The following is a 23,984-nucleotide window of genomic DNA, read 5'->3' on the forward strand; positions in this document are numbered from 1 at the left end:
CTAGAGGCCCTTTTTTCCCTGCTATTCTGAGTCACTATTAATACTATAAGAAGAAGGAAGCAAAACCCACCGCCATCCAGTCAGTTCTGACTCATTTTGACCGTGTGAGACAGAGTAAACTACCCCATAGGATTTCCAAAGCCGTGAATCTTTATGGAAGCAGACTGCCACATCTTTCTCCCGTGGAGCGGCTGGTGGGTTTGAACCACCGACCTTTCAGTTAGCTGCCGAGCACTTAACCACTGTTGCCATCAGGGCTCCCTAAGAGGAAGGAAAGAAGATAGAAACTACTCAAGGACATCATACCTTTATGCAAAAATAAATCTTATAGTATGCTTTGGAAGTAGGAAGGAGACGTTTTGGAGTCTTTTTTTTTTTTTTCCAGAATTATGTGACAGAAGAAAAGCTATTGCTGAGGCACTTTGTGGCTAGAAAATTGCATTGGCAGCTCTTACTGCCAGAAATCCAGGAACTTTTCCTTTGGAGAAAATATTTTTTTTGTGTACTAAAAAGAGGCTGTTCTTCAAGAAATCCATAAAGACGAATGCCAGCTCTTTCTCTGATTGGGAAGAATAAGGAAGAGAGGCAGAGAGAAAGTTTAATGAACTGATGGACAAATACTTACGTTTTAGGGCAGCAGTTCTCAAAGTTCTCTCTCGGGCGTTTCTGGGGGTTTCCAAGATCCATTCAGGGGGTCTGTGAAGTTATCTGTATAATTATACTAAGATGTTATTTACCCTTTTTTCCATTCTCATCAGATACAGTGGAGTTTCGGTGAAGTGTCAGAGAAGGATATCCATAATTATCTGAAAGACTGTTAACATATTCCTCCATTTTCCAACTAGGTATCTGTGTGAGGCTAGACTTTTTTAATATATTTCAACCAAACATCATCTCACCGCAGACTGAATACAGAAGCAGAGATGAGAATCCAGCTAGTTTCTATTAAGCTAGACTTTAGGAGATATGTGAATATGTAAAACAGTGCCATTCTTCACACTAAATTTTGTTTTGTTTGGGGAAATACAGTTATTTTTCATGAATGATGTTATTTGTGTTATATATTGTACGTTTATTATTTTTTAATGAACTAATAAATTTTAGATTTTTCTCAGTTTTAATTTCTAATATGGTTAAAAAAAAAAAAAAAAAACACAGCTGTTTAGGATCGTCCATACTTTTTAAGAGTGTAAAAGTTTGCTGAAACTAAAAAGTTTGAGAACTGCTGCTTTAGGATCATTTTGGGAGGAATTAAAATTTTGCTTCCTGTGAATTTGTGTTACTGTTTCCTTCTCTGTGAAGCAAATAAAAAGTGCTTTGGTTTCCTTTTCTAGTCATCACCTCATCTTCTTAGTCTGTTTGCTTCTTGATTTATCGCAACACACACACACACACACAAAAATGCGTTGCCATCGAGTCAATTCTCACTCATAGCGACCCTATAGGACAGAGTAGAACTGCCCCATGGGGTTTCCAAGGAGCGCCTGGTGGATTTGAACTGCTGATCTTTTGGTTAGCAGCCGAACTCTTAACCACTACGTCACCAGGGTTTCCTATCGCAACACAATAGTCCTGGCAGGTTGGGGGTTATTCAGTGGTAAATGGTTGGTTTGAACATCCAGGAGGCACACTATTCATATAAACTACTTGTACCCTACGCATTTTCTCTTCCTTTAATAAATAACAGACACGGTAGGTTGTTAATGAGTTTACTTTATTTCCTTGCTGACACGTCCTCTTTACCACAAGGAACTTCAGGCACGGTAGGTTGTTAATGAGTTTACTTTATTTCCTTGCTGACACGTCCTCTTTACCACAAGGAACTTTAAAGCAGGGCTAGAGGTATAGCCATTCTTTATGATAGGCCTGTATTATGAACGTATTCTCACTTCAGAAGAACACTTGCTTAGAAGGGCTGCTTTTTATGAGGTTAAAGAGTGTTTTTAAAAATGTTCACAATCCACGGCCTTTCTACTGACCCTCAGAGGTCTGACCACAGACCACATAGCAGTTTTCTAAAATTTGCTCCATATTTAGGATTATTTAGAAGTTCCAGTCTTACTACTTTAAAAGCTCCTTTGTATTATATCTTAAGTTTCAGAGCCCACATAATAACTCTTTTTTCTTGCTTACATAAACTTGTGATTTGGTTTTCAGATCAGTCACAGATAGGCAACTCTCTGAAGTATATGTGAAGTGGCGGAAACACTCCCAGCTTCTCAAAGACAGCGATTTTAGTTTTCAGGAGCCTATCATGGCTCTGCGCACAGTCATTTTGGAGATCCTGATGGAAAAGGAAATGGAAAGCTCCCAAAGAGAATGTTTTAAAGACATTCTTACCAAGCACCTTGTAGAACTCTCTGTACTGGCCCGAACTTTCAAGAACACTCAGGTAATAGGATTTAAAACTGTGTCATCTCACCACTTGACTTTCCTATTTTTTACTCAGAAAACAGAAAGTATGAGTTAGAAATGTCATTGAGATTGCTATTAAAATATTGTATAACATACTTAAGATTTCCTGTTTCAGAGTTAGACAGACGTGGGTTTAAGCCTTGGGCAAGGTATTAATCTCTAAACCTCAGTTTCATGATTATAAAATGAGAAGATACCTAACTCACTATGTTGATAAAAATCCAGTGATTTTACATACTGTGTGTGTATGTTTGTGCGTGTGTGAATAGAGATGAATAAACACATACGGGGTTGGGGGTAGAAGGCAGACAGAGAAGTACTTAGCACAGTTCCTGAAAAATAGTGCTTAATGAGTAGTATACCCACTTCTTATTTATTGAAATGGTTAGATTTGAAAGGCTAGGTTGTTACGGAAAAATCAGTGTTGTGTAAAAATGGAAGATGACTACATCATTATGTAACTGCCAAACCACTGAGAATCATGGCTCAGCCAGGTTGACACACAACCTTAACCATCACAGCCAGTATTACTCTCGTCTCACATCTCAGTGTTTGTTACTGCTAGATGTATGTCATTAATGAGTAAAATAGTTGGATAGTAGATTTTTTACTATTGTCATAAATGCAAAATGACAGGTAATGAGATAGTCAATAAGTGAGGAGTAGGTATAGTTGCAATTTTCATTATTATTAGTGGTATTAATAGTAATAGTATTTACTCTCATATGTCATTTTTATTTCAGCTCCCTGAAAGGGCAATATTTCAGATTAAACAGTATAACTCAACTAGTTGTGGAGTCTCTGAGTGGCAGCTGGAGGAAGCGCAAGTGTTCTGGGCAAAAAAGGAGCAGAGTCTTGCTCTGAATATTCTTAAGCAAATGATCAAGAAGTTGGATGCCAGTTGTACAGAGGTTATTTATTTATTTTACTAAATTAGTGTTTCACTGCTGTAGAAAAATTCTTCTATGCTTTAGCATATTAAAGGCTTGGAAGTCTTGATCTATGAACAAACAGTTGTAAAAAGAGTCTTGAAAGTTAATATTTGTAAGAGAAGTTTAGAAAGCGTCCATTTTCCCTACTCGCAATGAGTCTGTCAGTCAGTCTGGTGGTGGATTTGTTTAATTTACCTCAGTGTTGAGCATTTTTTAATTTTCTGTAGAATTCAAAGAGGGTATATGGAAACAAATATGAAACAGCTATTATAAAATTGGCACAGCAAAGAAAAAAATGAAAGTGTAAGTACATGAGAGGACAAAAGTAAAAAAACAAAATAGAAAATGGGACAATTAGGTTGTCAAGCCAAATGCTTTGAAAGTACTTCATTCAGGAGTTTCTCTAACTTTACCTATTTGTTATTGCAAACGTGTATAGCTACTTTGGTTCTATCACAAGCATACAATAGGCAAAGTAGAGGCATTTTCGGGAATAATGGTGTGTTCAGAGGTTTGGCCACAGTGGTGTTCATTTGACTTACACCTGCTTAGTGAATCTCAACTTACTATATATACTTCCAGGTGTTGGCACTTGTATGCCATTCTTCTTTATTAAAGAATTCTTCTTTATACCTGAGCACTGGGAGCCAGTATGATATGATGTTTAAGTATTGCTTAACAGTATGGATCCTGGAATCAAGCTGGTTGGTGTTACCTATCCTCTTTGCACCTCAGTTTTCTAATCTGCACATAAATGGGGATAATAATAGTACTCATTTCATAGGGTTCTTGTTAGGATGAAATGAGTTAATATACATAAAGTCATATATACAAGTTCTCAGTATATGTAAGCTGCTCCAATAATAACAATAGTGTAAGATGATTATTTCATAAATTTGCACACTTGGAAAAATTGAAATAGTTGCATGGTGGAAGGAGATGAGAAAAAAACATTTTTAACCTGCTTTTTTTCCTACTTGGAGGGCATTTTTATGTAGTCATGGTAATGACTTATATTTTAAAATTTTGCTTCTCTATTATAGAATGAACCTACCCTAAAACTGCTATACACAGAATGTTTGAGGGTTTGTGGCAACTGGTTAGCGGAAACTTGCTTAGAAAATCCTGCAGTCATCATGCAGACCTACCTAGAAAAGGTAAGACTTCGGAGCAACCCTGGAGAGAGTTATTCAGCATGAATACATTTGATCTTTACCTAAAGCTGGATGTATTTCAGAGGCAAATAAAAGTATGATTTCATTTTCCACATACTATTCTGTGGTAGCTCAGTATGATCTTTAGAGCAGAATGAAACAATGCTACAAAAGAAGGGGCATATTTTGAAAGTAAGCTCAAGTGTGTATCCTCTCTCCTCCCTGTCCGCCACACTAGGTACGCTTTCAAAAGTTGTTCCTGCTAATTTCTCCATTAATTCATGTTCAAAAATAGCTGATAAAGGAATATGATCAGCTGTTCATTTGTACCTCAGCCACCGTATAGACAAGCAAAGCCTAGGACTTTAGTACATCAGCTCCCTTCTGCTTTTCTTTTTCTCCTCCTTTTGCGTTTAGTTTAAAGGAGGCCTGGTGGCGCAGTGGTTAAACGCTTGGCTGCTAACAGAAAGGTTGGCGGTTTGAACCCACTAGCTCCTTCTTCACAGGAGAACAATGTGGCAATCTACTTCTTTAAAGATTTACAGCCTAGGAAACCCTATGGGGCAGTCCTACTCTGTCGTACAGGGTCACCATGAATCGAAATTGACTCGAGAGCAGTGGATTTGGTTTTTGGGGGGTGTTCCTTTAGTTTAACTAATTTTGGAAATAGCTACTACACTAAATAGTGTAACAAGACAAGCATAATAGGATTGTCTTTAAATTTTGTGTTTGCACATAACTGTTGTGGTTATTTCTTCACTGTCAAAGTTATTTTGAAAAGTTGAGAAAGCTCTGTACTTCATATAATTCAGCTTATACGTGTACACACACACACACACATAGATACATAAAACTTTACTGTGGGTATAACCTTGGTATGAGTGATTCTTTAGAGTCAGATCTATTTAGTATTTGTAAATAAAATATAAATGGGTTGTGCTTTCTTGAAGGCAGTGGAAGTTGTTGGAAATTATGATGGAGAAAGCAGTGATGAGCTCAGAAATGGAAAAATGAAGGCTTTTCTCTCATTAGCACGGTTCTCAGATACTCAGTACCAGAGAATTGAAAACTACATGAAATCATCAGAATTTGAAAACAAGCAAGCTCTTCTGAAAAGGGCCAAAGAAGAAGTGGGCCTCCTTAGGGAGCATAAAATTCAGACCAACAGGTAACTGGGTGTCTAGAAGGAACAATTTTTTTTAGTTACCTTTTTGTGTGTGTGTGTGTGTGCTTTCGGTGAAAGTTTACAGCTCAAGTTAATTTCTCATACAAAAATGTATACACATATTTTTATGTGACATTAGTTAAAATCCCTATAATGTGACAGCACACTCCCCTTTCAACCCTGGGTTCCGTGGGTCCATTCAACCAGCTCCTGTCCCTGCCTTCTCATTCTGCCTGCGGACAGGAGCCACCCATTTGATCTCGTGTATATGATTGGACTAAGAAGCTTACTCTTCACAAGTATTCTTTTATGTTTTATACTTCAGTCTAATCTTTGTGTGAAGAGTCGGCTTCAAGAATGGTTTCAGTTGTGAGTTCACACAGCATCGGGGGCCATGGCTTCAGAGGGTTCCTCCAGCCTCAGTCAGACCATAGAGGGGACAGGTTTTTGTGTTCACCAGTTAACTGAGTGAATGTATGTGGAAGTGGTGACTTTTTTATCTGACTTACAATTTAGAGCACTGAAGCTTGGCATAAGTGCATATATTGCCTTGGCTGTACAGTGCTTAATCAAAACTTAAATTAGTGGAGGTGGAGCCAAGATGGTGAATAGACAGATGCTTCGGGTGAGCCCTCTTTACAACAAAGACCCGAAAAAACAAGTGAGATGAGTGTGTTTGTGACAAGCTGGGAACGCTGAGCATCAAAGGCAAGCTTAGACAAGGAACTGAGGGGCAGGGGGAGGAAGAGACCGTTCAGAAGTGGAGAGGAGTTACTGGACCTGAATCACAGGGAGCCCTCAGGCACCATTTGCGGAGTGGCGGCAGCGGTAGCGGTGGGCTGGTACTAGTGTTCGGCCACAGTTTCCTCGGGGAGAAGCAGCCAGCCACACAGCCTGCTCACACCTCTGGAACCTGAGAATGGAGCACTCGGCAAAAGCTAAATACTTGCATATATTTCACCGTGACCCGCACCCACAAGCAGGCTTTAGCGGCTAAATCGCTAGGCCTAAGATAGGCCCTACTGAGCACGTAGAGCCATCCTCCTGGCCTTGGGGAAGCAAAAAATTTGCAACTGGGGGGAAAAGATAAGTTGCTAGCTCCAATAACCAGGGGAGCTCAGGACAGAAGCGGCTTCTGTCCAGGCATAAACCATCTGTGGACTTTGAGCACCTTTTCCTTCTGCATGGACCTGTGTCCATCTGAGAGAATAGGCCCTTGTTGGCAGACTACAACCATTTCAGCTGTGCGGTGGAGAGGTAGGTGTTTGACGTTTGATATTGCTTTGCCTATTAAACAAGGTCTTCACCTACCCACATCAGAGACCTAAGGACTGGTAGATCCACTCAGGTCACCCAGACGCCCGCAATGGGTCCAAAAATAACTGGTACCTTCCAGTCCTTAAAACCAAAAACTTTGGGTGCCCATGATCTGTCTGCAGAACCCACCCACCTGCACGCTGTAGGGAACAGGGACGTGTTTTCCTCAGAGACGCTCAGGGGTCAGATAGCCCCTTCCCTTGTTCAGAGTGTGACCCCCTGCTTCAATCAGATACCAGTATATACGCCAATTACACCTGCCCCTCTAAGACTATAGGACAGAGTCTGTACCACACACCTGATATCAGCTACTTGGAAACCTGAGCTGAATTCATACAAGGAAACTGAATGGACTCCTAGACTGATATACCTAATAACAGCTGTAGCCAGCTGGGGACAGGACACCAGAGCTCCAAAGGTGAAACTAATCAAGCTACCTCACCCAAGCAACCCGTACAGGTATACCAAAACAAAACAATGCAAGAAGCTACAACACATTAAACAAGCATAAACTAATAACTTACAGATGGCTTGGAGACAACAGTCAATATCAAGTCACATAAAGAAACAGGCCATGATCACCTCAGCAGGCTCTCAAAACAAAGAATACAGGGATCTTCTGGATGAAAGTGCACTCCCGGAATTGCCAGATGCAGAATACAAAAGTTTAATATACAGAACCCTTCAAGACATCAGGAAGGAAATGAGACAATACACAGAACAAGCCAAGAAAGACGCAGATAAAGCAATTGAAGACATTAGAAAGATTATTAAGGAACATAATGAAAAGTTTAATAAGCTGGGAAAATCCATAGACAGACACCAATCAGAAATTCAGAAGATTCACAATAAAATTACAGAAGTAGACAATTCAATAGAAAGTCAGAGGAGCAGAAGTGAGCAAGCAGAAGCTAGAATTTCTGAACTCGAAGATAAATCACTTGGCACTAATATATTTGAAGAAAAATCAGATAAAAGAATTAAAAAAAAATGAAACTTTAAGAATCATGTGGGATTCTATCAAGAAAACTAACCTACAAGTGATTGGAGTACCAGAACAGGGAGGGAGAACAGAAAATACAGAGAAAATTGTTGAAGATTTGTTGGCAGAAAAGTTCCCTGATACCGTGAAAAATGAGAAGGTACCTATCCAGGTTGTTCATCGAACTCCACATAAGGTAGATGTTAAAAGAAAGTCACCAAGACATATTATAATTAAACTTGCCAAAACCAAAGATAAAGAGACAATTTTAAGAGCAGTAATGGATAAACGAAAAGTCACCTACAAAGGAGAGCCAATAAGGATAAGCTCAGACTACTTGGCAGAAACCATGCAGGCAAGAAGGCAATGGGATGACATATTTAAAAAATTGAAGGAAAAAAATTTCCTGCCAAGAATCATATATCCAGCAAAAGTGTCTCTTAAAGGTGAAGGTGAAATTAAGGCATTTCCAGATAAACACAAGTTTAGGGAATTCGTAAAAACCAAACCAAAACTACAAGAAATACTAAAGAGAGTTCTTTGGTTAGAAAATCAATAATATCAGGTATTGACCCAAGACTAATACACTGGGCAGAGCAACCAGAAGTCAACCCAGACAGGGAAATCCAAAAAAAACAATGCAAGATTATTAAAAAAAAAAAAAAAGCCTAAAACAGGGTAACAGCGATGTTATTATATAAAAGAAGACAACGTTAAAATAATAAAGAGGAACTAAGAAATGTAATCGTACACCTTCCATATGGAGAGGAAGATACAGCAATAGAAAGAAATGAAAGTTTTAAATCTAGAAAAATGGGGTAAATTATAAGGTACCCACAAAGGAGACAAACTATCCTACTCATCAAAATAAAATATAAGGGAAAAATAGAGACTCAGCAGAAACAAAATCAACAGCAACAAATACAAGGAAAGGACAAAATATAAAGAAAATCTACTCAGCACATAAAATGAAGTGGGAAAAAGACACTGTCAGGAACACACAAAAAAAGATAGCAAAATGATAGCACTAAATTCGTACCTATCCATAATTACCCTGAATGTAAATGGACTAAATGCACCAATAAAGAGACAGAGAGTGGCAGAATGGATTAAAAAACAAGATCTGTCTATATGCTGCCTAAAAGACACACACCTTAGGCTTAGGGACACAAACAAACTAAAACTCAAAGAATGCAAAAAAATATATTACGTAAACAGCGATCAAAAAAGAGCAGGAGTGGCAATATTAATTTCTGACAAAATAGACTTTAAAGTTAAATCCATCAGAAAGGGTAAGGAAGGACACTATATAATGATTAAAGGGACAATACACCAAGAAAATATAACCATATTAAATATTTATGCACCCAATAACAGGGCTGCAAGATACATGAAACAAACTCTGTCAGCATTGAAAAGTGATATAGACACCTCCACAATAATAGTAGGAGACTTCAACTCACCACTTTCGGTGAAGGGTAGGACATCCACCAAGAAGCTCAATAAAGACATTGAAGTTCCAAATGCCACAATCAACCAACATGACCTCGTAGACATGTACAGAACACTCCACCCAACAGCAACCAAGTATACTTTCTTTTCTAGTGCACATGGAACATTCTCTAGAATAGACCACATATTAGGTCATAAAGCAAGCCTTAGCAGAATCCAAAACACTGAAATATTACAAAGCATTTTCTCTGACCATAAGGCCATAAAAGTGGAAATCAATAACAGGAAAAGAAATCAAACACTTGGAAACTGAACAATAAAACTGCTCAAAAAAGATTTGATTATTGAAGACATTAAGGATGGCATAAAGAAATTCAGAGAATCCAGTGAGAATGAAAACACTTCCTATCAGAACCTTTGGGACACAGCAAAAGCAGTGCTCAGAGGCCAATTTATATCAAAAATACACAATCCAAAAAGAAAAAAGGGCTAAAATCAAAGAATTATCCCTATAACTTGAACAAATAGAGCAACAAAAGAAACCCACAGGCACCAGAAGAAAACAAATAGTAAAAATTAGAGCTGAACTAAATAAAATAGAAAACAGAAAAATAATTGAAAGAATTAACAAGACCAAAAGCTGTTTTTTTGAAAAAATCAACAAAATTGATAAACCACTGGCCAACAAAAGGAAAAAAGGAGAAGAAGCAAATAACCTGAATAAGAAATGAGGTGGGCGGTATTACAACAGACCCAAATGAAATTAAAAGAATCATATAGATTACTATGAAAAACTGTACTCAAACAAATTTGAAAACCTAGAGGAAATGGATCAATTCCTAGAAATACACTACCTACCTAAACTAACACAAACAGAGGTAGAACAACTAAATAGACCCATAACAAAAGAAGGGATTGAAAGGGTAATCAAAAAACTCCCAACAAAAAAAAAGCCCTGGTCCGGACGGCTTCACTGCAGAGTTCTACCAAACTTTCAAAGAAGAGTTAACACCACTACTACTAAATGTATTTCAGAGCATAGAAAAGGACGGAATACTCCAAAACTCATTCTATAAAGCCACCATATCCCTGATACCAAAACCAGGTAAAGACACCACAAGAAAAGAAAATTATAGACCTATATCCCCCATGAACATAGATGCAAAAATCCTCAGCAAAATTCTAGCCAGTAGATTTCAATGACATATCAAAAAAATAATTCACCATGCCCAAGCGGGATTCATATACCAGGTATGCAGGGATGGTTCAACATTAGAAAAACAATGTAATCCACCACATAAATAAAACAAAAGACAGGAATCACATGATTTTATCAATTGATGCAGAAAAGGCATTTGACAAAGTTCAACACCCATTCATGATAAAAAACTCTCAGCAAAATAGGAATAGAAGGAAAAGTCCTCAACATAATAAAAGGCATTTACACAAAGCCAACAGCCAACATCACCCTAAATGGACAGAGCCTGAAAGCATTCCCATTGAGATCCGGAACCAGACAAGGATGCCCTTTATCACCGTTCTTATTCAACATTGCGTTGGAAGTCCTAGCCAGAGCAATGAGGCTAGATAAACCAATAAAGGGCGTCCAGATTGCAAAGAAGTCATCAAAGTATCTCTATTTGCAGATGACATGATGTCATACACAGAAAACCCTAAGGAATCCTCCAGAAAACTACTGAAACTAATAGAAGAGTTAGCAGAGTATTGGGATACTAGAAACATACAAAAATCAGTTGGATTCCTGTACACCAACAAAAAGAACATCGAAGAGGAAATCACCAAATCAATACCATTTACAGTAGCCCCCAAGAAAATAAAATACTTAGGAATATATCTTACTAGAGATGTAAAAGACTTATACAAAGAAAGCTACAGTACACTTCTGCAAGAAACCAAAAGAGACTTACGTAAGTGGAAGAACATACCTTGCTCATGGACAGGAAGACTTAACATTATAAAAATGTCTATTCTACCAAAAGCGATCTATACATTTAATGCAATTCCAATCCAAATCTCAATGACATTCTTTAATGAGATGGAGAAACAAATCACCAACTTCATGTGGAAGGGAAAGAGGCCCCGGATAAATAAGGCATTACTGAAAAAGAAGAACAAAGTGGGAGGCCTTACTTTACCTGATTTTAGAACCTATTATACTGCCACAGTAGTCAGAACAGCCTGGTAGTGTTACAACAACAGATACATGGACCAGTGGAACAGAATTGAGAATCCAGATATAAATCCATCCACATGTGAGCAGTTGATATCTCACAAAGGCGCCAAAAGAGTTAAATGGGGAAAAGACAGTCTTTTTAACAAATGGTGTTGGCGTAACTGGATATCCAGCTGCAAAAAAATGAACCAAGACCCATACCTCACTCTGTACACAAAAACTAACTCAAAATGGATCAAAGACCTAAATATAAAATCTAAAACGATAAAGATCATGGAGGAAAAGCCAGGGACAACGTTAGGAGCCCTGATACATGGCATAAACAGTATAGAAAACATTATAAATAACATAGAAGAAAAACTAGATAACTGGGAGCTCCTAAAAATCAAACACTTAGGCTCATCCGAAGACTTCACCAAAAGAGTAAAAAGACTACCTACAGACTGGGGAAAAGTTTTTAGCTATGACATTTCTGATCAGAGCCTGATCTCTAAAATCTACATGATACTGCAAAAACTCAGCTACAAAAAGACAACCCAATTAAAAAATGGGCAAAAGATATGAATGGACACTTCACTAAACAAGACATTCAGGTAGCTAACAGATACATGAGGAAATGTTCACGAGCATTAGCCATTAGAGAAATGCAGGTCAAAACTACAGTGAGATTTCTTCTCCAACAAAGCTGGCATTAATCCAATAATCTCAAAATAATAAATGCTGGAGAGGTTGTGGAGAGATCGGAACACTTAAACACTGCTGGTGGGAATGTAAAATGGTACAACCATTTTGGAAATCGATTTGGTGCTTCCTTAGAAAGCTAGAAATAGAACTACTATACGATCCTGCAATCCCACTCCTTGGAATATATCCTAGAGAAATAAGAGCCTTGACACGAACAGATATATGCACACCCATGTTCATTGCAGCACTGTTTACAATAGCAAAAAGATGGAAGCAACCAAGGCGTCCATCAACAGATGAGTGGATAAATTTTGGTATATTCACACAATGGAATACTATGCATCGTTAAATTAACAGTGAGAAATCTGTGAAACATTGCATAACATGGAGGAACCTGGAAGGCATTATGCTGAGTGAAATTAGCCAGTTGCAAAAGGACAAATATTGTATAAGACCACTATTATAAGAACTTGAGAAATAGTTTAAACTCAGAAGAAGACATTCTTTTGTGGTTACGAGAGAGGGGAGGGAGGAGGGGTGGGAGAGGGGTATCCACTAATAAGATTGTAGATAGGAACTTCTTTAGGTTAAGGGAAAGACAGCACACAATACAGGGGAGGTCAGCGCAACTGGACTAAACAAAAAGCCAAGAAGTTTCCTGAATAAATTGAATGCTTCGAAGGCCAGCGTAGCAGGGGCAGGGGTCTGGGGACCATAGTTTCAGGGGACATCTAAGTCAATTGGCATAATAAAATCTATTAAGAAAACATTCTGCATCCCACTTTGAAGAGTGGCGCCTAGGGTCTTAAACGCTAGCAAGCAGCCATCCACGATCCATCAATTGGTCTGAACCCACCTGGATCAAAGGAGAATGAAGAACACCAAGGACACAAGGTAATTACAACCCCAAGAGACAGAAAAGGCCACATGAACCAGAGACTACATCAACATGAGTCTAGAAGAACTAGATGGTGCTCAGTTACAACCGATAACTGCCCTGACAGGAACACAGCAGAGAACCCCTGAGGAAGCAGGAGAGCAGTGGGATGCAGACCCCAAATTCTCCTAAGGCCAGACTTAATGGTCTGACTGAGACTAGAGGGACCCCGGTGGTCATGGCCCCCAGACTTTCTGTTGCCCCAGGACAGGAACCATTCCCAAAGCCAACTCTTCAAACATGGATTGGACTGGACAATGGGTTAGAGAGGGATGCTGGTGACGAGTGAGCTTCTTGGATCAGGTGGACACTTGAGACTATGTTGGCATCTGCTGCCTGGAGGGGAGATGAGAGGGTGGAGGGGGTTAGAAGCTGGTGAAATGGACAGGAAAAGAGAGAGTGGAGGGAGGAAGCGGGCTGTCTCATTAGGGGGAGAGTAATTGGGAGTATTTAGCAAGGTGTACATAAGTTTTTGTGTGAGAGACTGACTTGATTTGTGAACTTTCACTTAAAGCACAATAAAAATTATAAGAAAAAGAAGTGAGTTAGACATTGACATATGCTCTTTTGTGAATAATTCATGCTCTGGTTGTAAGCTAATTGTAGAGTGCATGGATGTTAGCTTTTGGGTGTTTTTGTTTTTGATTTATTAGTTGGTATATGAGTTCAAAAGAGATGTTGAAATTAAACAGAAAAATTAACTATTTTTATGTAATTAAACCCCTTTATTCAAACCCATCTTTTGTCTGTATTCATACTGTAAGTACAGATAATGTTAACTAAATAGATTGAGTAGAGTACGGATGGCGTGTGAATTGTGCAAATAAGGCAAAAGTAAATTTGCTGCCTTTATAATCCTTAGAATTTGCTTTTCTTCCTGGGGTGGATATCTGCATTGTCATTTATGTTTTATATCTTATATGATTTTGTAGTTCTATAAAATTTGATATTTTTGTGTCTTTCTTTAATTATCCATTGCAAGATACACAGTCAAGGTCCAGCGAGAGCTGGAGCTGGATGAATGTGCACTCCGTGCACTGAAAGAGGACCGTAAACGTTTCCTGTGTAAAGCAGTTGAAAATTACATCAACTGCTTATTAAGTGGAGAAGAGCACGATATGTGGGTATTCCGACTTTGTTCCCTCTGGCTTGAAAATGCTGGAGTTGCTGAAGTTAATGGCATGATGAAGGCAAGTCTTTTTTCTTCAACGCAGTATTCTAGCTTTTTTTTAAAAGATTGGACATAAGCCTCTCGATGTCAGGAATCAGCTCTACGGCAAATGGTTAGCTGGTTATATCCTAGCCCTTAGCTCACTGCTCTGCATGTAGATCTGATGATGGAGGTCAGAAAATTTAGGTCGTTCTCTTCCTATTTCTTTGTAAGGAGTGCCCAGAATGCTAGATTAGGGAATTAGAAAGCAATTAAAGATGATGTGGTCACAGGTGTTTCTACCCTCCCCCCTTTATGTTTTTCTGGGATTTGTACAGTGAGTTACTTTTATAAATGGAATATATATATATTTTTAAGGAAGATACCTTGATAGCAGTATTTCATAAGTATTTATTTTAAATTTTATCACAGCGACGAGTTGCCGTCAGTTCCGACTCATGGCAACCCCAGGTGTGTCAGAGTAGAATTGTGCTCTATACTGTTTTTAGTGGCTGGTTTTTGCAATTAGACATCAGGCCTTTCTCCCAGGGCGCCTCTGGGTGGACTTGAATCTCTAACCTTTCAGTTAGCAGCCAAGTAGTTAAAATAATTGATCTGTGTTAATTCTTTGCACCACCAAGGGACTCCAGTCCAGGGACACCCAGTGGCAATATGTACTTTTAAGATTATGTTTATATAATATATATTATTAGTCAGTTTGAAGCTCAAAAGTAAAATGGCTCTCCTGGATGAAAAGAATTATTAGAGTCAAAATAGATATAACCATTCTCTGCTATTAGCACATACTAAATCCTGTTACTTTTGGTATATAGGGAAAAAATAATGGTTCCATTTTACAGTACACTGGCTTTTCAGGGGTCAGGATCACAATAATCCTCATGTCAACATTTGTCCTCCTTGAATTCATTGGAACATAAGCAGTACCCAGTATACAGCTGTTCTGAATACAGGTTAATTTAGGACCAAATACTTTGACATACCAGTAAATCAATCTAGAATATCCATTAGGATTGGATAAATGACAATTAAAAAATATAGTTAGTGAGGTTTTGTGAAAAACCACTACACAATGGTGCTACTAGAATAGGATTATCTTAGAATAATTTATTTACTTGGATGTGAGACTATTCGAAATGCATTGTTTCTTAACTTTGTACTATTTTTAATGGTAGAGAGTTGGAATGAAGATTCCATCATATAAATTTTTGCCTCTTATGTACCAATTGGCTGCTAGAATGGGAACCAAGATGATGGGGGGCCTAGGATTTCATGAAGTCCTCAATAATGTAAGTAAACCTGAAAACCAAAATACAGTAATTGTTTTTCTTTTATCTTACTATGTATGATATATGCTACCATTCCACTCTAAGAACTGGAAATATAAAAAAAAATTTTGTCATATTTGCTATGCTGTATTAATTAAGGGCAGGAATGAAATTTCCTTTTGTCTTTTCTCAGTCCACATAAATTACTCAATTTCTCCCTCATTCCTCATGTGCCTTTCTGTCTCTCTCACACACAGACGTAAATATGCTTCACCCACTGCAATATGTAATATATTTTAATGTTAATAACGCAAAATGAAAAAAATTGTGTCCACTCGTGTGGATTTTCTATTTTTTGTTTGTTTGCATAAAACTGATAGTTCTTCATTTTCTGACAGCTCATCTCTAGAATCTCAATGGATCACCCCCATCATACTTTGTTTATTATACTGGCCTTAGCAAATGCCAATAAAGATGAATTTCTGACCAAACCAGAGGCAGCAAGAAGGAGTAGAATTACAAAAAATGCACCCAAACAAAGCTCTCAGCTTGATGAGGTATTCAGATTAAACATACCATTTTGAATTGTGATATTCATTCTTTCCCAGAATGTTCCTTTCTTAAGTCTCAGGGAGTCTAAGAATGTGTATTGTTGACAGTATTCAGTTTTAAAATTCTTTGTCATGATACCGATTACAGTTAGTTCATGATTTCTGCATTTCTCAGAGCATTGGAAATACCAATAGTATTTTACTTTCTTTCGTTATAGCAGTGGGGAAAGGAAAAAAAGATTTTAAAAGGCATCTAAGTCATTGACTCTTGACGTGCCTGTACTTACATTCTGTTTCATTCATAAGGTGATTGCTTTGTATCTAAGGAATTATGGTTCTTGCATTCTTTAGTTCTGTGCATAAATCCTGTTTTTTCATTTATTTTAACTGAATAGTTTAAGTGTTGCATATTTTCTATTTCCTCATGTAATGGTTTTTGGTTGTCGATTTGTTTTTTGCTAGGATCGAACTGAAGCGGCAAACAAAATAATACATACTATCAAAAGTAGGAGACCTCAGATGGTCAGAAATGTCGAGGCACTTTGTGATGCTTATATTCTACTAGCAAACTTAGATGCCACTCAGTGGAAGACTCAGAGAAGTACGTGTTTGAAGGATGAGTGTTGCTTTCTTGCTATGTTATTCTCTGTAAGGATATATTCATTATAGAGTCTAATGTGTAAATATGTTTAAAATCACAGACAGTGCTGTGGTTGCAAATATGAAGGTCCTGATGATTACAATCCACATGTGATCCAAAAACTTAATTTTTATCGAATGGCTTCAACACCTCCTTGTCGCTTTTTCGCGTGATATCTTTTGAGACAACCGATAGTTGGTGAATACACTAAATAACGAGCATTGGGTGGTTCAGCAGTAGAGTTCTCGCCCTCCGTAGAAGATACCCAGGTTCAATTCCCAGCCAGTGCACCTCAAGCACAGCCACCACCCGTCTACCAGTGGAGGCCTGTATGTTGCTATGATGCTGAACAGGTTTCACTGGAGCTTCCAGACTAAGACAAATTAAGAAGAAAGGCCTGGCAATCTACTGCCAAAAAATCAGCCAGTGAATAACAGCAGTTCATTCCCATTGTACACTGAGTCACCATGAGTCACCATAGCTCTGCTTTGCCTCTAATCTACATAATGTCTCAAGCCCTGGGTCTTTATTTCTAAATCGGGGCCTAAACCACAGATTAGACCCAAGTTGGGGCTTATAGCATCTGCTGAATACTCCTGCTGTATGTAAACTTCAGTGCTGCTCCTCAGTTTGCAGATGTCACTAAAATCTCTTCATTTTAAATGCAGAAGGCATAAATATTCCAGCAGACCAGCCAATTACTAAACTTAAGAATTTAGAAGATGTTGTTGTCCCCACTATGGAAATTAAGGTAATTTAGCATTAACTGTTTTAATTTTTTTTTATTAAACTAAATTCCTCTTTATCAGATTGAGCTATTTGAAAAAGCTTTTTTATCTTAGGTCGAAATTGATTAAATATTGGTAGTTTCATATGGTTCAACCTATAATTTTTCTTTATTAGATTCCCTTTGTCTGAGCCTTAAAATACTCAAAAGACTTCTGCTTTCTTTTTCTTTACCTTCAGTCCTACACTTCCCACGTCTCTTATGAAGAAGGTCTAGGTAACTATTATTGTAATTGGCTAGAAGAAGGAACCGTGTACTTATGCCAAGATCAATTTTTAACTTGGCAATAAAGTTCCTAATTGTTTTATACTGGTTTTTAAAATTCTGTATGCATTAAGTTGACCATAGTGTATACAATATTAAGTTGACTATGTACATGATCTGTTAGGCTATGTCATGGTTGGCTATTGCTGTAGAAATACCATGTCAGTGGGAATATATATAATAATAAAGGTTATAGTTGAGAAAGCGATCATTTTTAACTACATTATAAATCTTATCTTGGAGTCTGCAGCTTAGTGTTTTGTATCTGTGATTATTTGCTTTGAAATATAGCTGCATTGTATACATTAATCTTTCCAGCTGTATCAGCTAAGTTATTTAGCTGAATATTTCCTGAAAATGCCAGATTTTAGCAGTTATAACATAGAAAACTCTCCTTCACCCTTTTCCAAAATTTAACTGGTTAATGTTTTTGGAGGTGGTACAGTGGTTAAGAGCCGGTTGTTCGAATCCACGAGTGGCTCCTTGGAAACCCTATGGGGCAGTTCTCTTCTGTCCTGTAAGGTCGCTGTGAGTCAGAATTGACTCGACTCGATGGCAGCAGGTTTTGTTATTTCTCAGATGATGTAGTGGCAGTAAGCGGCAAGATCTGAATCCTGGCCTTTCAATAGTTTTTTGGTGACACTGTTCTAACTTTAGTGAGAGACTTTAGGTTAATTGTGTTAGCTGTACATCACTTTTAAACCTTTCCGATGGCAAATCTTAACATCTTCCATTTAAACAAGAAAGTAAAGTTATAGTTCTGGTTCTTAACCAACAGCAGGAATCAAAATTGTCATTCATTTTTCTTTAAACGCAAATAATGTATCTGACCTATTGTCATATTTATGCTTTTTATTAGGTTGACCCCACAGGAGAATATGGAAACCTGGTGACTATACAGTCGTTTAAAGCAGAATTTCGTTTAGCAGGAGGCTTAAATTTGCCAAAAATAATAGATTGTATCGGCTCTGATGGCAAGGAAAGGAGACAGCTTGTCAAGGTGCGCCTTCCCTTCTCTGGTGTGATTCTTAGAGTTAATGACTTTAGAATCAAAGGACAACTTTAGTGGACATTTTCTTCCTGCTTTACTTGGCTCTTTTATTGTGAGTAATTACCAGTAAGGAGAGCTTATAGAAATACATTATTTTGTAGAACCAGAATGTTTGTGTCCTTCTTTTTGTGCCTCTGAAAAGACCATTATTGTGATAATTAGAGTAAAAGAAAACTCTGAACATGGGCAGACATGGTGAGATTAATAATCAGCTTGCTTGTTTTAAAAAAAGTATTCTGGTGGTTGTGGCTTACTTCCTTGAATAGTACAAGGTGAAGGCCCTCGTTATACCGAACACTGTGCTAAGTGCTCCGTAATATACCAGAAAGGGAGCGCATTCCTCCTTCACTGACCCTTTTCTCGGGCGCTGTTCCAGCCCTGCCTGCTGGGGAGGAGCAGAGACAGAGCCTCTCCACCTAGGCTGCTTCAGTGCGCCCTCGGGTGGGGGAATTCCAGTTTGTCTAATTACAAAAGCAGCTCGGGGAAAATTGCTTATTCTAAATCAGCCTACCTACCCAAAATCATAGCCTATTCTAATGAAAGAATGGCAAGAGATCTCAATTATTTAAGGGAGTGTTAAGAGGAGTGCAGATGCTCCGAATGGGTATTTGAGTGCCTTTCTCTTATCCTGAAATAACTCTTTTATAATGGTAAAGAAAATGAAGTGCTCTTAGTTATTCATGTTTGATTGTTCTAAAGGGCCGCGATGACCTGAGACAAGATGCTGTCATGCAGCAGGTGTTCCAGATGTGTAATACATTACTGCAGAGAAACACTGAAACCAGAAAGAGGAAGCTGACCATCTGCACATACAAGGTAACTAGCCTAGACTGCCACTGCTTCACCAAGAACATGTAAGAGCTGCGGTCATTTGGACCAGGGGTCAGCAGACATTTCTGTTAAGGACCAGGTAGTAAACATTTTAGGCTTTGTGGGGCACGTAGGTTCTCTGTTGGATATTCTTCTTTGTTTTTTCTTTACAACCCATGAAACCTATAAAAACCATTCTTAGCTCACAAGCTGTACAGAAACAGGTTAGAGCCAGGCTTGGTCCAAAGGCCATAGTTCCAACCTCTGATTTGTACAGTATCATTTTTTCTTTTTAAAAAGTACCCAAAATGTTAGTTGCAGTTAGTGTTTCTGATAATCAACTGAAGTATTTTTTCCCTATCTTTGGCCATTTGGCCTGTTTCTGGTATGGAAGTGCTCAGAAGAAGAAAAGTGGTGTTAGGAAGAAACTGATTCAATGCATAACGTAGCACAATAAAACAGGCCTTATAAAATTTAAATTTGTTTCTTTTTGACTAGGTAATTTGCGTGGTTCAGAAATCTAAGCAATACAAAAAGGTGTTAGAAAAGAAGTTTTTTCTCACCCTTACCACCATCAGCTTCCTCTCCTCATACCCCTAAGGTGCCATTTTTATTTGTTTCCAGGGTTATACAAATAGAAAATATGAATATATTTTCTTATTTATCAAAGAAGAGGTAGAATGTATATTTTTCTTTTTACCTGACAATATATTTTAGAGATCTTTCTCATTTAATAGTTGCATTATAACAAGTCCCTTATCAATGGGTGTTTGGGTTGTTTCCAGTTTTTATGGTATTGCAAACAATGCTACAATAAATAACCTTGAACATATATTATTTCATACATATGCAAGTAAATCTGTGTAATAGATTTTCAAAAGTTGCGTTGACGAGCCAGTGGATCTATAATTTTGGTAGATATTGCCAGATTTAATATGTGGCAATGTCTACTTTTTGGATTGCCAGATTACCCTCAGTGAAGCTATACCAATTTGCATTTCCCCCAGCAGTTTGCCTGAAAAGACAATTCTCAAGTCACATTATTCTACTAGCTCATTATCTTTGGCTCTTACATAGAATGTCTTCATTTTAAAAAAATAACAATAAACCCTCATTTTGAAGAACCTGTTTTCCATAGGTTTGTTATACTGTCTCCTTTCTGGTTTTTTCTTCATTTCATTTTTTTCAAACTTGTTTGTTTATTTGTTTTTCCTATTTCTGTAGAATATAAACAAATTAAGAAAAATGTATAGCTAATTCACTGCCTAGTAGAGAAGCAATAATCTTTCAAAGACTCTTAAGTCTTATATCTGCTTCTTAAAACCAAAAAAAAAAACCAAACCAACTCATAGCAACCTCTAGGACAGAGTAGAACTACCCCATAGAGTTTCCAAAGAGCGCCTGGTGGATTCGAGCTGCCATCCCTTTGGGTAGCAGCTGTAGCACTTAACCACTACACCACCAGGGTTTCCATCGGCTTCTTATGCCCACAAAATGGTACATACCAACAATTGTTTATTTGTTCTAGCAAGTTAACCCCACTTAACCTCTTTTTTTTTTTTTTTTTATGCTAACCATTAACTAAGACTCATTTAAAAATATAATGGAAAAAAGCCAACCCCCTTTCACAATAATAAAAAGTATATAATATGGATAAACTGCTAGGAGTAATGTTTACAAGAAGCATGCAGGCCTGCATGGAAAAAAAAATTATAAAAATACAACAAGAAAGAGTAAAGGAAAACTAGGATAAGAGAGAAGTACCATGTTTTAAATGGGAAGACATTGAAAAATGTCAGTTCATTTTAAATTAATGTATAGACTTCATGAAATTCCAGTAAGATTTCCAATCAAAATTTTTTGCAACTTCCTGAAAATAATTAAAAGTTTATCTTGAAAAATATATTGAATAAGAATTACTAAAGCGTTTCTGAAAAAAATGAGTGAGAGTAGACTTTATCCAGTCATACTAACACAAATTATAAAGCTTTGGTTATAAAGATGCTGTGGTTCCTAGAATAAGAATAGGTGGATCGATAAAACAGAATAAGTAGCCTTAAAACAGGCATTTACGTGCAAATTTATAAGAATTCAATACGTAACTGATTTTTTTTTTTTTTTGGAAGTTTCTAAATAAACCTAAAAATGCTATTATCTCTGGACAGGATGGGATTATGGGTGACACCTGCTTTTGTTTATATTTTGAGTTTTCCACAATGAACAGTGTCTTTTTTCTGACTGTAAAAGTTAATGTTAAAAAAAAAAAACCCAAATAGGGTAGTATGGAAAGAGACAGAGATCTACCCTTTAAAACTGTGATTAAGTCAAGCTGTTGTCATTGAAAACAGAATGTAGAGCTGCTTCTTAGCTGGTTTCAAAAACAGAAATATAAAACCCATTAGCAGGGAGCAGGTTGGGAGGAAACATAGTGTTCCCTAGCCTTCAAGTTTGTGAGAAATTTGTCAGTGGAACTTTGAGATGTTGACTAATACAATAGTGATTTCCATTAGCAGTTAAAAAACATACAACAGCAAGAAAACCTAGTTAGTCCTCAGTGAATACTGAAAACAAAAGTTAAATGCAAAGATCCGTGAAAGCTTTTCCATAGAGGAATCTTTTTTGTCTGGTTGGTACTCAAACTTTGGCAGCCATCAGAATCACTTGGAGTGTTTGTTAAAACACAGATTGCTGAGCCCCATCCTCAGAATTTCTAATTCATTAGGTCTAGGGTATTGCCTGACAATGTACATTTCTGACAGGACACCAGCGACCACACTTTGAGAACTACCAGCCTGGTTACTTTGCTGTGTATGATCTGGCTTAGTTATAAGACAAATGTTGACGAGCTGTTAGCAGTCTCATATCTAGCAGGTAATTTAAAAGGTCGTTAAGAAGTACGTAGCAGACATTCTATAATGTGATTGAATGGAAATTTTTATGCTCAAAATGCCAGTTTTAGCTGGCAAAGATGGCAGCTAAAGATATGGGTTACAGAAGTTTGAACTACAGAAGTATCTCCTGATTTTCTCAGAAAGCAGCTAAAGTATCCTAGCAAATACACGATTGAACCTCCAAAGTTCATTGCTATAAAGCATGAAAGAGAGAAGACCTAACCTAGAATATTTTGAAGGCAGAAATTGCTAAACTTCATTTCTACTTTATGACTTTTCATGTCTAATTTTTGAGCAGAACTATTGACAGCCCAGAAAACAGAGTTGTTTAGTGTTATTCATCGTAATATTAAAGTATGACCTCTCATAAACATGAGAGTTTAGATTTAACTTAGTTATTACTTAGAATTCTTCTGGACAATAGTTCTGTTATTCTGGGGTCACTCTAAGAATGTGTAGGTTCTGTCATCCATATGTTGAACTAATTATTCTTGCCTCCTGGAGGTGCTGCAGGTAAGCAGTGGACCTAGTCCAGATCTCCTGTGGTCATAAGATAATCTTGGCTTTCAGGCCTTCTGTGATCATTGTGAACTAAAAGGTACACTTCGTGGAACTAGCCGTCGGTACCTAAATCTCATGTGTTACATTTAGGCACACCAGATAGTGCTTGTCAGAGAATCAGATAGATATGAAGACAAAGTTTGTATTGTATTTGCTGATAACTCAGATATAGCACTCTGACATTACCTGGAGTCAGTATGGCTGACCTGATTTTTCTCTACCAAAGCTACATTGCTACAGAGTATACTGAACAGCAAGCCTAACGTTTTAAATGCTAGTGTATTCATTTTCTAAAATTTAAGTCCCTAATAAACAATACTTAAGTGTAGAAAGAAGCTTTGCAGTTAACTCTTCATTTTTCCTTATGCCAATAAATAGTTTTTATTCTTTGTGATATGTATTTCAGAGTCTCCTCAGTTGGGGTTCTGGGACAGAAGCTATAATATCCTAAGGCATTTACTGTACGTAATGAATTAACTTCATTCTGTGCATTTAGGATGGTACTACTTATATACCTTGGGAGAATTGAGAAATAGTCATTTTCTGTGACAGTCACTTTTTGTGATACCTATGCAAAATACCCAAATACCCAGTTAAAAGAGGCTATTCCAAAGAATCTTTAATACCAAAGGAAAAACTGTCATTTGCCTTTTGAAATTTAAATTCAGCTGTTTCTCTTTCAACTCACATTGTCACAGTTGGACTCTGAGCTGAGGTAGGAAAGAGCTATATCTTTTCTATATCAGTCTCTCAGCAAATAA

The 23,984-nt window shown here is 37.5% G+C and overlaps 1 protein-coding gene across 10 annotated transcripts in view; it reads left to right on the forward strand.

The window, feature by feature from the left end:
• ATM (ATM serine/threonine kinase) overlaps positions 1 to 23,984 on the forward strand; it is a 150,695-nt gene that overhangs the window by 111,142 nt on the left and 15,569 nt on the right. For 4 of the 10 annotated variants that reach the window (XM_064288873.1, XM_064288876.1, XM_064288875.1 and 1 more), the window contains 5 exons: positions 2,158 to 2,392; positions 3,159 to 3,326; positions 4,391 to 4,504; positions 5,452 to 5,669; positions 14,215 to 15,567. In XM_064288873.1, the coding sequence (XP_064144943.1) occupies positions 2,158 to 2,392; positions 3,159 to 3,326; positions 4,391 to 4,504; positions 5,452 to 5,669; positions 14,215 to 14,479 (1,000 nt within the window). In that variant the 3' untranslated portion in view covers positions 14,480 to 15,567. The other 6 variants (XM_064288881.1, XM_064288874.1, XM_064288877.1 and 3 more) reach the window with 4 other exon arrangements.

The sequence above is a fragment of the Loxodonta africana genome, chromosome 7 (assembly GCF_030014295.1).
Source record: "Loxodonta africana isolate mLoxAfr1 chromosome 7, mLoxAfr1.hap2, whole genome shotgun sequence".
Taxonomy (NCBI): domain Eukaryota; kingdom Metazoa; phylum Chordata; class Mammalia; order Proboscidea; family Elephantidae; genus Loxodonta; species Loxodonta africana.